General features: G+C 45.8%; 1 protein-coding gene across 4 annotated transcripts in view; it reads left to right on the forward strand.

Moving 5' to 3' along the window:
• PPP2R2D (protein phosphatase 2 regulatory subunit Bdelta) overlaps window positions 1-14,231 on the forward strand; it is a 49,740-nt gene extending 35,509 nt beyond the window's left edge. For 2 of the 4 annotated variants that reach the window (XM_046654449.1, XM_046654452.1), the window contains 5 exons: window positions 160-337; window positions 3,937-4,101; window positions 5,988-6,157; window positions 6,230-6,321; window positions 12,382-14,231. In XM_046654449.1, coding sequence (XP_046510405.1) covers window positions 160-337; window positions 3,937-4,101; window positions 5,988-6,157; window positions 6,230-6,321; window positions 12,382-12,661 — 885 coding nt within the window. In that variant the 3' untranslated portion in view covers window positions 12,662-14,231. The other 2 variants (XM_046654450.1, XM_046654451.1) reach the window with 2 other exon arrangements.
• Window positions 14,232-15,856: the final 1,625 nt, after the last annotated feature.

Consider the following 15,856-nt stretch of genomic DNA (forward strand, 5'->3'; position numbering starts at 1 on the left):
TGTCACAACTCTGTTAATCGGTTATTTTGGGTATTACCTGTACAAAACTGTTACTTAAGTGTGAATATAGATTTGTGCCATTTTGTTATCTGATATAAGTGTTCTAATTTTATGCTGCTGTGATCTTTGTTTTGAATTCCTATCTCCTTCCATTTTTAGGTCCCGGTATTGAAGCCCATGGACCTTATGGTAGAAGCAAGCCCACGGCGTGTTTTTGCAAACGCTCACACGTATCATGTAAATTCCATTTCAGTAAATAGTGACCATGAAACATATCTTTCTGCAGATGACCTGAGAATTAATCTGTGGCATTTGGAAATCACAGATAGAAGTTTTAGTATCCTTCATCAGATGGGCAGGCCGGCATTCTTCGTAGGCTTGTTTTGCAGATGGGTGATTCTCACCTGCATTTATACTCCTGTATCTCAGTCTACTCTTCGAATATGGTTTGCTACATAGTAGCCTGTGAATGTAAGTTCTCTGCAATTTAAAGTGTTTGTCCCTAAAAATAGGAACTTATCTCTGCCGTTGGGGAAAGTTCTCTATATAATGGGAGTGACCTCAAGTCCATTGCCTCCCTGGTTGAATCAGAGGCAGTTTTAAATAGTGTAGATTTGGAAGTTCAGTGTCGCCTGTTCTTTTTTTCCTTCTTCTAAATTTGCTAATAGGTAATAGAATAGAAAATACTGGCTTTGGTTAGAGTGATGTTTAATTACTCAACCAGAGAAGTGACTGATGATGTAAGAGTTCTGTTTTAGGGGGCTGGCCCCGCGGCTGAGTAGTTAAGTTCGCGTGCTCTGCTTCGGCGGTGCAGGGTTTCGCTAGTTCAAATCCTGGGCATGGACATGGCACCACTCATCAAGCCATGCTGAGGCGGTGTCCCACATGCCACAACTAGAAGGACCCACAACTAAAAAATACACAACTATGTACCGGGGGGCTTTGGGAGAAAAAAAAAAAAGAGTTCTGTTTTAGGAGACAAGCTGTTTCAGGAATAGTGAAAGACTCATTTCTTTTAGATGATATCGTGGTACTGTTATTTTTAAGATGAAAATCTAAATATTGCTGGCTAATCATGCATTTAAAAAGTTACTGATTTCTCCAGAAAATGAGAGAGGCTTCTGATATGTGCATATCAGGTGACTTCAGTCAGACTTTTCCACCTCGTGGAGTGGTGTCCAGCTGGCCAGAGTTGGACGATAATCCTCGATGAGTCCTGTGCTCAGCTCAGACCAGGCTTTACTTAGGAAAATCTCATGAAGTATGTGATTCTTAAATTCTAGCATTTCACATGTAAATTTTATTACTTGTTGTCATTTTACTTGGTTTGGTTCCTTAGTTTATGAGGTAGTGTGCGTGGCAGCACTGGCATCTCTGTAGCGAGCCAGCAGTTGGAGGAAGCCTAGGCGGGGTGTACCCCCAGGGTGCGGTGATGCTCAAGGCAGCCATGCTAGTGAACTGACAGCATTTCTAACTCCCTCTGTTTCTCTTTCTTCGACTTTGTATAAACTGTGTCCCCTGCTTTCTCTTTATTCTCCCTAAACGCTTATGTTTTTAATAATTTTTCCTTTTGGTGATACATAACCAAAATTCCAATAATACAGAGGAAGGAAGATTCTCACCCTTAATCTCACCCTTTGGAAGTAGCCATTGTAAGTTTGAGGCAAAGCCTTCCAAGCTTTTTATGTCTGTGTTTTAAAAACAACTGGGCTCTTCTTGTGCACAGTGATAATGAAGTTTCCAGCACTAGGGAGGGTCGGGAAGCCCGTATCCAGCTCAATTACCTTGGCATCAAGTCTCTCCAAGCTTTTCTCTTCCTCTAAAGTCAAGGCACTGGAATGTGCCTCCTTGGACTATTGTGAGAACTAACAGAATAGAAGCAGAACTCTCAGCACAGTGCCTGCTGCACGGCAGTAAACCCCTACCGTTAGCCTCAGTTTTTCTTAACATATTACGACCATCTTTCCATGTCAGTAGGAATACAGGTTTGTAACTGCAGAACTCATCGTATATATGTTCCATTATTTTATGAACGCCTCTGAGGAGCTGTCCATCATTTCCACTTCATCCCTGTGCACACTGCTACAGCATGTGGCTGTGTTCGTGCATCTTTGTACACTTATGTTAGACCTAGTCCCCAGGACTTGAGCTGGACTGAAGGGCCGTGCATTGTACGTTTTCATGCAGAATCTGAGACTGAGGTGCTCATTACTAGCTGTGAGTACTGTGCTTGTTTTCAGCAGAAAATTAGGTATTTAACAATTAACTTTTCATGACCAGCCCCATCGCCAAGTCTTTAACTTTGCACAGTCCACTTTGGTGGCCCAGGGTTTCGCCAGTTCAGATCCTGGACACAGAGCTAGCACCGCTAGTCAGGTCACGCTGAGGCGGTGTCCCACGTAGCACAAGAAGAGGGACCTACAACTGGAACACACAACTGTGCACTTGGGGGCTTTGGGGGGAGGAGGAGAAGAAGAAGAAGACGACAAAAGATTGGCAACAGGTGTTAGCTCAGGTGCTCATCTTTAAAAAAAAATAATAACTTTTCGATTCTGTGAAACCAAAATAAGACAGTTTTTAATTTCTTTGATTGTTGCTGAGTTACAATATCTATTAATCTGATGTCCATTTTTGTGATTTTTTTTACCATCCTTTGTCATTTTTTCTCCTGTGGAAGTTCCTATTTTTCGTTAATGATTTGTGAGAACTGTAAAACATAAAGCATTTGTTTATGCAGTCATATCTTTGATTGCTTTTTAAAAAATTCTGTCCCATGCTCATGCTTCAGATGCCCTCCCCTGTGAACAACACTCTAAAGCACATACACTTTCATATACTTACATTATTAACTCTTTTAAACTACCTTTGATCCACTCCATGAGAGGGATGGGGGCTAATTGTCTTCTCCCAGATGCTCAGCCCCCTGCCCCAGTGCCCTCATAGCTCTGTACACACAGCCCTCCTTGGGCTGCTCCTCTGACATCTGTCCTTCAGTGTGCCTCGGGCTGCTGCTCCCCTGGTTAATCTTGAGACCGTGCCCAGCTGTGCCATTGGGCAAGCTCTTGCCTGAGCTGGGGTGCTGCTCTGTGGAGGTGGCTCCTTCCCCACCCTGGGCCGTTTCCTCACTGGCTTGTGCTGACCGGTCCTTCTCGAACCTGCTGGGAGCTCTTTGGCACTTAGCCTTGCGGGTCCCATGAGCTTTCCCAGACTCCCAGCCTGCATCCCTCACCCTACACAGTGGCCTGGGAACGCCCCAGGTGGCACACTAGGGAGCTGTAGGGCTCTAGTCCCCCTGGGGTCACTGCCCGTGCTGTCTCATGTCCAGTGACTTGAGCTGTGGTGTCCCCTAGTTTGTCAGCTTTCCTAGTTTCAGTGGAGGGGTACAGTCTGGTCTCTGCTGCTCTGTGTTGGCCCAAAGCCAACTTCTACTCTTGTGTTTTTTTCAGTTGAATGACTTCTGTATTTGGCAACCTACCATGTGACATTGTTCTAAGGAAGAAAAAGCTCTTGATGTCAGATACTTGGAAAAGCAGAAGCTTTTGGAATTTGGCTCTACTCTTGTGTGTGTAGTTATTTATGGATATAAGTTAGGGATTTTGTGCAGCTGGGTGCTTGCTTTTCTTATTGAGATCATTTAGTATGTATTTGGCCATGAAAGTCTGTTCATAGAAGGTTAGTAGTAGCAACAGATGAAGGCAGCACTCGTGTCTGTGTGTAGCTCCAGCTCCATCGGGCACATTACTGCGGTCTGATGAATGCACTAACGCAGATCCTCTTACTGGAGCGCTGGAGCGTTTCTCTGGCGTATAATATGTATAATCGCTGCTTTGACATCTAATCTCTTAAACCTTGCTGCTGGGTTATTCCATGCCTGCTGTTGGCGTGGATGAGGACTAAAAATACCAGCAAGCGCTCTGCCTTAACTGTGCGCTCCAGACATTGTGGATATTAAGCCTGCAAACATGGAAGAGCTGACGGAGGTGATCACTGCGGCCGAGTTCCACCCGCACCAGTGTAACGTGTTTGTCTACAGCAGCAGCAAAGGGACCATCCGACTGTGTGACATGCGCTCCTCGGCCCTGTGCGACAGGCACTCCAAGTGTAAGTGCAGGCCTGTTTAAAGTGTCTCCTTTAAATCTCCTGTTTTCCAGACGCAAAACCCTCTCCAGAGACTTAGAGGCTTCTTCGGGTATCCGTATCCCCGTGCAAGCTTAGGACCCTTCCTGTGCTTCCTAAGTCCCAGTGTGGCTCTGTCATGGGCTATTGCTGCTAAGAAGTGAAACACGAGGTCATGCTTCCACAGACTCTGTGGTGGGGAAACCCTGTGGGTTTGCTCCTGCCCAGAATCTCTGCTTCGTCAGAGGGATCTTTGGCCGGGTCCAGCCACAACCGTTGGTTGCCTCTGGTTCTGAGCATTAGGACCACACTGAGGCTGCCAGCCGCCTTGCACTCGTGACCCTCCTCAGCTGTTGGAATGGGCCCTGTTCACAGTGGGCTCAGGTGAACGTCTGGTGCTTTACTCCACTGAGCCTTGAAGTTCCCTCTAGGTGTGGAGACTTTGAGTTTCATTTTTATTTTTAGCCATAAAGAATAGGCCCAACTCTGTAGGAAACCAGTAGTCTTGTGTGTACTGCATTGTGACGCACGTAATAGGAACTCTGCTGACATGTCCCTGAGGGACTGGTGGATGAGCCCCCCGCTGTCCCCGTCCAGGGGAGTGCTAATGCCTCCATACCCTGAGATGCTAGGTTTCCGTGCAGTCGGCACATTGGTCAGTCTGTCTAGCGTGTCTCCCTCCTACAGTACACCACCACCAGCAGTCCTAACGTTAAATGTGCTTGCTGACCAGGTCTCAGTAACCTTTTGCCACCTTCTCTTGTTTTGAGGCTAAAGTGTGCTGAAGAACACTTACCCTTGTAGAATTCCTGCAATGAAGAATGAGTCCTTTAAGAACCTTTGGCCTGTGTCTTCAAGATAGCATTCTTGAATAAACAATTTTAGATTCCAAGAGTAGTTTTATTTGTCAGCAAAGTAATTTATTTGAGTAAATGCTCGATATTGCCACCAGCTTACTGAAAATTAACTTCAAATGCAGAGCCAAGAAACATACAGGTTCCTATATTTAAAAAAAAAAAAGCTAAGGCAGCTAAAAGTGAAAGGACGTACAGACCTCACCCAAAGTTTGCTGAGCGGGAGGCATGACAGTGCACCAGGGGGTCCGGCGTCCAGTGGAGCGTCGGGGAGCTCTCTGCAGTGGGCCATTGAACAACTGCTGAGAAAGCACAATGGTAGGAGAAAGAAAGGTCTGCCGAGGAAGCATAGAAAATCTTTCCGAAATAGTAGTGCAGTTTTGTTACAGTAGATCAGGGTACTGCATAGTGAGGATGAGACCACCTTTTCCTGGCTGGCTTCAGTGGGCAGGACCATTCTGGTGGTTGAAATCTGGACCACAGTGTTCCAGGTTGAGGTGGGCCGTCATCCCCCAGTGCGAGTACTTTCTTAGCAGCCCTGGAGTTCCGCGTCTGCATTCTCATGTAAAGCTGTTTGTCTCATCCTGTGACACGGATGGGATGGGGCAGGACTTGGTTGGTAGGGCCTGGTCCTCCGAGGCCGAGTTTGTGCAGTAACAGCCTCAGGTTAGCACAGGGCTCCTCAGCCAGGACCCACACAGTGTGGTGTCCTGAGGAGCCTTTGGAGACTGCCGTTCAGGGCTGCACCCTCGGACACTGGTTCCGAGTCTGGGTCAGACTGAGGGCCTGTGCTGCTGATGCTGGCTCTTGTCAGTAACTGGCGCTGGAATGTCTGCTGTAAACCTCTTAAGCGTGGAAGTCGAAGACCAAAAACTTAGAGAGATCAAAAAGATTGGAAGTTTGAGTGGTGTCAAGGCTGCACCCTCTGGAGCCTCTGGGGAGGGCCCAAGTCCCACTTGAACTTGAAAATGAGTTGTCCAGTTTTTAAACAGAAGCTGGAAACATTGTGTTTTTCAGTTTTTGAAGAACCTGAAGATCCCAGCAGTAGGTCTTTCTTCTCAGAAATAATTTCCTCCATCTCCGACGTGAAATTCAGTCATAGTGGTCGGTACATGATGACCCGAGACTACCTGTCGGTGAAGGTGTGGGACCTCAACATGGAGAGCCGGCCCGTGGAGACCCACCAGGTGAGCCACTGTGTGGGGACGGCGCCAACCCTTGCACGGGACGCTTTCTAACCTTCCTCTGGTTTCATTAAGGTCCATGAATACCTTCGAAGCAAGCTTTGTTCTCTGTATGAAAATGACTGCATCTTTGACAAGTTTGAGTGCTGCTGGAACGGTTCGGATAGGTAAGGCCTGTGTTGTGACTCACCCCACAGCATGCCCATTTCCCTCAGCGGCTCCTCGGGGCCGGGAGCAGCCAGGGCAGAAGGCCAGTGCGGGGTTTGGAGGGAGGGAGGTGAGCTGCAGTCTGGGGCCGCGGAGGAGGAATGCGGATGGACTTTTCCTTCCGGGCCTTTTGTTTCTTTGTTTGATGACAGTATTGAGGTGGAGAAAATAGGATCTTTGAGCAAATTTCTCACCTTACTTATAATTCCATCTACATTTGGACAGTAAGCAGAATACAAGGCTCATATTGTATTGGCTGTTATTACAGTGCTGAGTGAATGATGTTTTCCTAGTTTTTTATTACTTCCAAGGTGAGTGACAAGGGAGGAAATGGGGAACTGAGTTTCCTATTAGGTATGTGGAATGGCCACATTTCAGTTTGCCTTTTCTTCTGGAGAGAAGTAGAGGAAAATGCCCTGAGTTTACTGATTGTCATGCTTGGACAAAAAGTGGAGATGGCTGAGGTGAAATCCTGATTTAGTTTGTAATGTGACAGTTCTGATGCCTCGGTGATTGACTTTATGCGTATTCCTTAAAGATGATGATAATACTAGCACTGCAGAGAATTATGTCTTTACACCAGAGAGTGCATTTCCGATGATAGAAGGAGACCATCTTTAATGGAATTTTGTGCAGTGTAGTGCTCGCCGTATTGTGAGTGAACAGAGAGAGGACTTCTGCTGCTGGCAATAAAGGACTGACAACATTCTGAAGAACTCTTTGGCACAAACGCCTAGAAACGCTGGCTATGACACCACAAATCTCTTCACATGCGTAGTTGAGCCCACACATAAGTAAGGGAAATTTCACAGTGGCCAGAAATGAAGGCAGAGTTGAAACCGGAATTGTTGATGAACCCTGAAGCCCTAGCCTGGCCTGGAGGCATCAGCTGGTACCAGGAACCTGCTGCCTTGGTTTTAACAGCCCAGGAGTGTACAAGAGTTGTAGTCTTGGACCCACACAAGGACGGCAGTTGAAACTGGGACCCTCAAGTGTTACGGAAAAGGCATACATCTTCATTGAGATTGAGTCCCAAGGGAAATCTGTCTGAGACCTTGGATTGGGGTAGATAAAAATCTCCTGAGATTTGTAACCATAAGCCTGCCCTCTTCACAAGGATGTGGAATTTGTATCTGTACTGGCTACACGATCTAGGAGAGCTAACTGAGGAGTGAAGTGCTGCCAAGCGGGCAGTGCTCTGGGTATCTGGAGGGGTAAACCGTGTCAGGTCTGGGCTTTTTAGCTTGTTCACAAGCTGACATGCCACTCTTAGTGTGTCATGGATACTGGCTGAAGACGTGAGACTCCAGGGTCAGAGACAGAGGACTTTGTTCTTCATGACACAGCAAAGCAGCATGAGCTTCATATTGGCATCAGTTTCCCAAGCACCCCCAGGTCCCACAGGAGTGACACAGGGGACCCAGGCAGATGACGCACAAGAAGTGGAGTTGGTGTCACAGCGAATGCCCGCTGAGCTGGGAGGTCCACAGCGTTTACAGAAAGTGATAAACAAGCCTGCAGTTTGCTGCAGCACAGCTCTAAGATGCTCAGGTAGTGACTGCTCAAGCATCACATTCCTGCAACCTACTGCAAATATGCAGGCGCACCCAGTGCCCATGGCGGATCACCTCTCCCACTACAGCCACGGCTCAGGATTTCCCCAGATGAAAATCAGTTTAATGTGAGCTCAGGGAAAAACTACCAAGCACATGTAGGGAAGGCACTGTGAACAGGTCAGCAAAACCCGCAACCTTTGCGAATTCAGGTACCGAAATCACAAGTTACAGAATGTGAAATAAGAGTGCTGGAAATACTTACAGATTAAAGGAAGGACCCACACCCTCAGCAAGGAACCACAGACCATTACAAACAACCGAAGAGATTTGGGAAAGAAACAGAACTTCAGAAAAGAACGATGTAATACTTGAAAATCACCATATGGATTTAGTAGCAGATCCAGTGCATCAAAAGAGATCTTGAATTAGTGAACTGAGGAAGGTCAGAAATAGTTTAAGGAGATCCGGAGAAATTATCCAGAATGCAGCTCAGAGAACGAAAGAGAAAATTTGGAAGGTTAACAAACATGGAGGCTAGGGTAAGGTAGAACAGACACCTAAATGGAGAGAAGTGTCCAGAAGTAGGGAATTGTGGAGATGTCCTGATTAAAGTGATAATAGCCAGAAATTTTCGTAATTGATGAAAGACTTACTACGAAGATTCAGAAAGCGCAGAAACCCACATCCATATCATAATGAAGTTATAGCGCACCAAAAGCAAAGAGAAGATCTTAAAAGCAGACAGGGGCAAAAAAGATACATTACCTTCAGAGAAAAGATGTTCAGACTGAGAGCAGACTTCTCGGCACAACAGTGGAAGCAGAGGACGCTGAGACGTAGTGTGTCGTGATCCCTCCTCACTCGGTGTACTGGGGGAAGGCTGCTGCCAACCTGGAGTCGGATGTAGAGATGAGTGATCATTCAAGGGTTTGTATGTGCTAAAGGCATTTTCAGATGGAAAACAGAATTTACCATAACAAGAAACTCATGAAAGTGAGATCTAAAGGAACTTGCTAAACGATATACTTCTAGAAGGAAAGGGACTGTGGAAAGAGGGTCTGAGACCTACAATAGACTGACAGGCTAAATGGTCGGTGAAGACATGAGCCACGCCAGAGGAACATTGACTCTGTGAAACTGTAGTGATTTGTGTAAGTTAGTGTCTGCTGGGGAGACAGAAATTAGAACCCTCAGACCAGACAGTAAACAAACTCTGGGTGTTTTAGAGATGAGAAGGAGCTGTGGGAGAGCATCTTTGTGAGTTCTGGAGACTACAGGGCTTCCTAAACAAGGCCCCAAAAACCATTAAGAAATTCAACTGCATTAAAATTTTAAACTTCTGGGGGCCAGCCCGGTGGCACAGCAGTTAAGTGCGCATGTTCTGCTTTGGCGGCCTGGGGTTTGCAGGTTCAGATCCCGGGTGTGGACATGGCACCATGTGGCAAGCCATGCTTTGGTAGGCGTCCCACATATAAAGTAGAGGAAGATGGGCATGGATGTTAGCTCAGGGCCAGTCTTCCTCAGCAAAAAGAGGAGGGCTGGCAGTAGTTAGCTCAGGGCTAATCTTCCTCAAAAAAAAAAAATTTAAACTTCTTTATATCAAAATAAAACAATGAAATAAAACCCACAAAAGCAAATATAACCAGCGGAGATTAAGTATCCAGAATATTTAAAGGATTCTATCAGTAAGAAAGTGGCAAACAAGTCATGAATGGGAATGAACAGAAATGGGGGAAAAAGTGAATAAAAATGCTCATCCTCATTAGTATTCAGCAGATAAAAGTGACTGTGACACCCATTCACACCCGCCGGAGTGCTGAAGGTGTCAGTGGACAGGTGGAGGCCCACGCGTTTGACCTGCCCTTCTTTTGAAACTCGACCACGGCCAGGCAGGTGGGAGCCTCTCCCTTGTGCAGACAAGAAAACCTTCAGAAACCTGGACTAGCAAACGCCGGAAACATCTCTGGTGTTCGTCATTAGGGGAATAGATAGGGGAATGTTGTCTACTCCTAATGGTTTAACAGGTGCCAGCCCCAGCAGGCGGGCAGGAGGGGAGACCATCTTTCTAGAAGGCTACACAGTGGGATTTAACTTTACTAGCAGTGGCTTATGGGTACTTAGATATTCATCATATTATTCTTGTATATCTGAGATACTGCAAAATACATTTAAATTACCCGTCACCAGGAACATCCAAAAGCTTTCCTGGAATGTTTACTTGTTTGTTCACTCTTGCGAACCGCCCCCCCAACCCCCCCCCTTCTTGCCTGGAAGCTGCCGCCTTTTTTTTTTTTTTCTTTTAAAGATTGGCGCCTGAGCTAACATCGGTAGCCAGTCTTCTTTTTTTCCCTTCTTCTCCCCAAAACCCCCCCGGTACATAGTTGTACATTCTAGTTGTGAGTGCCTCTGGTTGTGCTACGTGGGACGCCGCCTATGTGTCTTGATGAGTGGTGCCATGTCCGCCCCAAGAATCCAAACCAGCAAAACCCTGAGCTACCAAAGGAAAGCACACAAACTTAATCACTTGGTCACGGGACCGGTCCCCTGGAAGCTTCTGTTGAGGGACAGAGTAAAGTAAGGTGAGATCTGTCACTCTGCCGGGACCGTGCTGTTGAGGGGCACTGCTTTCCTGTGTTCTGGGTTGTCTAGCAAAAGCAGATAGAGCTGCTTGCTTGTGACTCCACTTACACCTGCGTTTGGCAGTGTTCCTACCTAGGGAACAGAACGACACCTGGCCAGGTGCTCTGGAAGGTTCTCGTTTATGCAGTGTGGAGGGTGGGCCAGTAAGAACGCTCACCTTCCGTGTAGGCGTTGTCTGTCAGGAATTCTAAAGTAATAATAAAACTGTATAACATTTGGTCTGGGGGGGTTACAGTCGTGCGCTCCACTTCGGTAGCCCAGGGTTTTGCTGCTTTGGATCCTGGGCACGGACATGACAACGCTCATCAAGCCGTGCTGAGGTGGCGTCCCACACAGAAGAACTAGAAGAACCTACAACTGGGATATACAACTAGGTACTGGGGGGCTTTGGGGAGAAAAAGGAAAAATAAAATGTTTAAAAAAACAAAAACGGTTGGTCTGCTTTTATTTCTACCATGCACTGGCAATTCTAATCAATGTCGGTAATAAAATACTCCTTCCTGGAAAAAACCTTTTATTTGTCTCTTCTGAAAATTGTTGCAGTCGTGGTTGAGTTTTAGTAACATGAGTGTAAGCTTCAGATCAGCACGTTTATCGCTCCTCCTTTCATGAACATTGTATTCTACAAAGAAATTAGTTTGGAGAACTCCAGTTGCGGGCGCTGCAGCCTGGTATTGCCAGAGTTCACTTACGCAGTTCGCTTCCCCAGTTCCTGAAGGGCTGTGAGTTCTTGGGTTTAAACAGTAGAGTTGAAATAAGCAGAGTGGCTGCAGGTACTTGTCTTTTCTGAGCTTATCTTTTTCCTCTTGTTAAGTGTTCGCTGAGGCTGACCAGCCACTAAAGTGCTCACAGCCAGGGGCAGCCCTGAGCCGTGTGGTGGAACGCTAAACTTGAGTGGTGCCTGAAATATCAGCCACCAGCCACAGGTGACCAGACAGGAGGAAGACGGCGGGAGACGTGCGGAAGGCTCAGGTCTCCTCCTGCCAGAAGTCAGCAGGTCGTCGTTGGAACACGCTTCTCATCAGAACTGGACTCACTCTAAAGCCATGGGTCAGATCATGGCCGCCTTCACCATCATTCAGCCGTTTTTCTCTCGTCTTTGTAGAAAAAGACCAGAAGTTTTTACCAATATAATAGAAACATATTATGGTGATGGATGTTTCCCTGGAATTTTTTGACTAGAAAGACACTGAAAGCCATTAGAATTAATCTGAAGAAATAAAAACAGTGGTAGCATTCCAGTGTCTGGAATTTAATGAAACAAGGTCTAGATTTCTCCCACACTTACCTTAGAGTTTAAGACTTTTCCTATTTGTATATCTGCTGTTTCATGTGAAAAACCTTTTTGAAATTAAAATGAATTAAAACATTCTTTGATCAACTGTCAGTGAAGATACAGTGATAAATCTAATGTCTGTGGAAGATGAATATGTGGAGATCAACTTTGCGTCATTGACAAAGTGCAGAAGTTAAGACTTGGAAAAAATTATACTGTTATTCATGACTGAGATGAATGTGGAAAGGTTTTTTTACCTTTTTAAAAATGCATTAGTGTAATTAAAAGTATGAATCCATTACTTTTTTCCTTTTTTATTCTGTAATAATTATTTTTACTGACATGATTATATATATAAAGTTGAGTAAGAAATACTCACTGCGTTTCTCTCCTGACCATTGTTATTCTTATTTCTAAGAATACTTGTGTTGTGGAGCGGAGGGTGACAGTGCTGCGCACCGCGTGCCCAGCATGCTGGGCCCAGCGCTCTGGTGGAGGTGCTGCTGCCAGCTCGTTCAGCTGTGTCCCTCTCTTCTTGTTCTGAACAGTGCGGTCATGACTGGGTCCTACAACAACTTCTTCAGAATGTTTGATAGAAACGCACGGAGGGACGTGACGCTGGAAGCCTCCAGGGAGAACAGCAAGCCTCGAGCCAGCTTAAAGCCTCGCAAAGTATGTACAGGTGGCAAGAGAAAGAAGGACGAGATTAGTGTGGACAGTCTGGACTTCAATAAGAAGATTCTACACACGGCCTGGCACCCCACGGAGAACATTATTGCCGTGGCTGCCACCAATAATTTGTACATATTCCAGGACAAAATCAACTAAGGCAGTGAGCGTGAGGCCGCGTGGCATCCTGCACACTTGAGTCCAGTGGTTTTCCAGCAGCAGCGGCCCTGTCCTCCTCGCCGTGGAGGGCAGCAGTGCCCTTACCACTTCCTTCTTCGACCGGAGAGGCCTCGTGGAGCCCACACGCGCATCTGCCTTCAGCGAGGTGAGCCTCGGGGTCGCTGCTCAAGCAAAAACCCACTCGAAGCAGAGTCGATGGACAGTGCTTACAAAGGCCATTACTCAAAATAAATGTATTTATTTAAGTCTGAGCCTTCCTTTCCAGTTTATAGACCAAAAAATTAACATCAAAGAGAAAAGTTGTCAGATGTCATCTCTCTTTTTCTCTCCAAGTCTTTTTCCCTCCTCCTCTGCCATCATACTGGGGCCGTCACACGCGTGTGCCGTGGCGGCTGTCTGCCCTCGCCTCGGCCTTCCTCTGAGCCCAGGTGGGCACACCGGTGATGCACAGATTCAGCCCGAGCAGGCTCAGGCGGCTTTACTCCCCCACACACCTGTAGCTACCGTCACACCTTCTGGTTTACAACCACTTAATAAAAGCAACACGCTATAAAGAGTGTTTGTAAATCCAAACAGAAGTATCGTCTTTTTATTTGCTTTAATTACATATAATGAGATTATGCAGAATGATGCTGTGGAAAGCTTTTGTCCTTCGTTGACATAGTGGTGGAACACGCGTGGGACTTCACACTGACAGTATCTATCCCCAAACTTCTGTGACTTTGTTTTGTTTCTGTAGAAATAGTACACATGGCAGACCAGGTAAGGTCGGGAAAAGCCTTAACTAGACCCCCTCTGAGAAAGAAACTGCAAGGAACAGCCACAGAATTGCTGCTATAAAATTAAGCCCTGGTTTCAAGTACACCTCAAGTTCACTGCGATTGATAACTTAAATGCTTTCTTTTAAAACTTTTTCAAGAGTACTTAGGGGGGTATACTTTTTAAAAATTGCTAAAATTATATGCATGCTGAATTTCATCTTGCATTTCAAGCCAGCAAAATTAAACCATTTTAATTATTATGTGATACCACCAGTACCTTGGTGGTTTATTTTAAAAGTGGGATCTTTGATATCAGAAATCAGGATTTCCCTAAACAAAAAATAGACAGGTGTAACAAGGCTGAGTGGTTGGAGCTTGTTGCGTGGAATTACACACGTGAGCCCAAATCACAGTGGCCTCCCAGGGCGGGGCAGAGAGTCACACTCACACGCTCTGGAAATTGGTGTATTTTGATTACTGATGATATAGATATACAAGGACAAAATGTCTTAGCGCTCATTACCCTGAATTTATATTAACAGAATGCCACTTAAGTTCACATTAAGTTAAAAATTGAGAATCTAAAAGTGAATTTATTTTAATTTTACAATAATTCTTATACTGTATATTGGTTGTGACACAATTTACAAATCTAAGATGTGGAACAGAGTTAAGTGTTAGTCAACCCTGATCCTTAAGAAAAAAGAAGTTCTAGTAAAATGGGATTGTATATATTTGTTCAGCTATTTTGACCAAAAAGTTTAATAAATTTTAAATATTTAACTGGATTTGTACTGTGTATTTGGACAACTTTTTCCATCTTTCCTTTAAAACATATTTCCCACCAAATAGAAAACCAGCCTTTCCGTGTCTCGGAGGGGACGGCACAGAAGGTAAGGGCCCCGGGCGTGTCTGGGGGTTTCAGGGGCTGCCACGTGGCCTGGGGTGCGGATTACCTGATGGTGTCGTTGCGGGCTCGGGGGCCCTCCTGTGGTTCTTCAGCCCCGTGTGGCGGGGCTGGTCCTTGAGGTGCTCCCAGGAACGGGTCCCTTTACACGAGTCCAGGAATCTCTCCCTCATCCTTTTCCCTTTTATATTTGATTCCATTTAACCCTTTTTCCCTCGCAAAGAGGTATAAATCCTATGGTTTTCAGACTTACATTTCTTGTTTATATTTATTTATGAAATATCATTTTCTTACTCTTCTGAAACTGTCCCCTTTTGTCTCATCTCTTTATTTGACGTCAGTTAGAAAGTCTGATGGTTCTTGTCTCTTCCTGTAACTTTCTGGGTTTTGCCTCCTTACACCTAAGTTTATGGGCAGTTGCCTTGAAGAAATGTGAAACAGTAGGTTCTGGTGGGTAGACAGATGCCATGCTGAATCTCTGCTTTGCTACCAGAGTCTCCAATCTTAGCTTTTTTTTTGGAGAGGAAGAGTGGCCCTGAGCTAACATCCATTGCCAATCTTCCTCTTTTTGCTTGAGGAAAATTGTCCCTGTCCCATGGCTTGATGTGCAGCGTGTAGGTCCATGCCGAGATCCAGAGCTGCGAACCCTGTGCTGCCGAAGCGGAGCACGCGACCTTACCCATACGCCACCAGGCCTGCCCCTTTTCTCTCATTTAAAGTTAGAGAGCTACATAAGCTTTATCTGTTCCTGAAGGTTAAATCTGTGAATTTTTGTCATTGCTTGGAATTCTGTGCTCCTGTTTTACTTGAAGCTTTAATGCTCTACAGGCTGATGACCTGGACTAGAGAAATAAGCTTTATTTACCTGTGAATTTAGACATGGGTTTTTGTTGTTGTTGTTGTTTTTGTTTGTTTGTTTTTGAGGAAGATTAGCCCTGAGCTAACTGCTGCCAATCCTCCTCTTTTCGCTGAGGAAGACTGACCCTGAGCTAACATCCGTGCCCATCTTACTCTACTTTATACGTGGGACGCGGATCACAGCATGGCTTTTGCCAAGCGGTGCCATGTCAGCACCCGGGATCTGAACTGGCGAACCCTCGGCCATCAAAGCGGAATGTGCGCACTTAACCGCTGTGCCACCGGGCCGGCCCCATGACATGTGTTTTTTAAAAGAAAGATTGAGCTGCTGTAAGCCCTTACAAGACAAGAGTCAAAGTCTGATTTTAAAGTGTCCACAAATGCCTGCCATTAGTAAGTGGGACAGAGGAGTAAATGCTGAGTTCTGCCCACTCTTCCTATGGAGAGCTGAGGAGCCATAGTTTTCACAACCAGAAGCCGTCCCCAGAGCTGTCAGCTGGTCGACGTAGTGTGTCCAGTTCCTGGCCCGGCTGAGCAGAGGGCTCTGTGTTGCTTTCTTAGGAGGAATTGTCTGCAAGTCCTTGCTTAAGGGGATTGAGAAGGACGTCAGAATTGACACTTAGACTTTTTTCACTTGAAGTGTTCTGT

This window comes from Equus quagga, chromosome 2 (assembly GCF_021613505.1).
Source record: "Equus quagga isolate Etosha38 chromosome 2, UCLA_HA_Equagga_1.0, whole genome shotgun sequence".
Classification (NCBI taxonomy): Eukaryota; Metazoa; Chordata; class Mammalia; order Perissodactyla; family Equidae; genus Equus; species Equus quagga.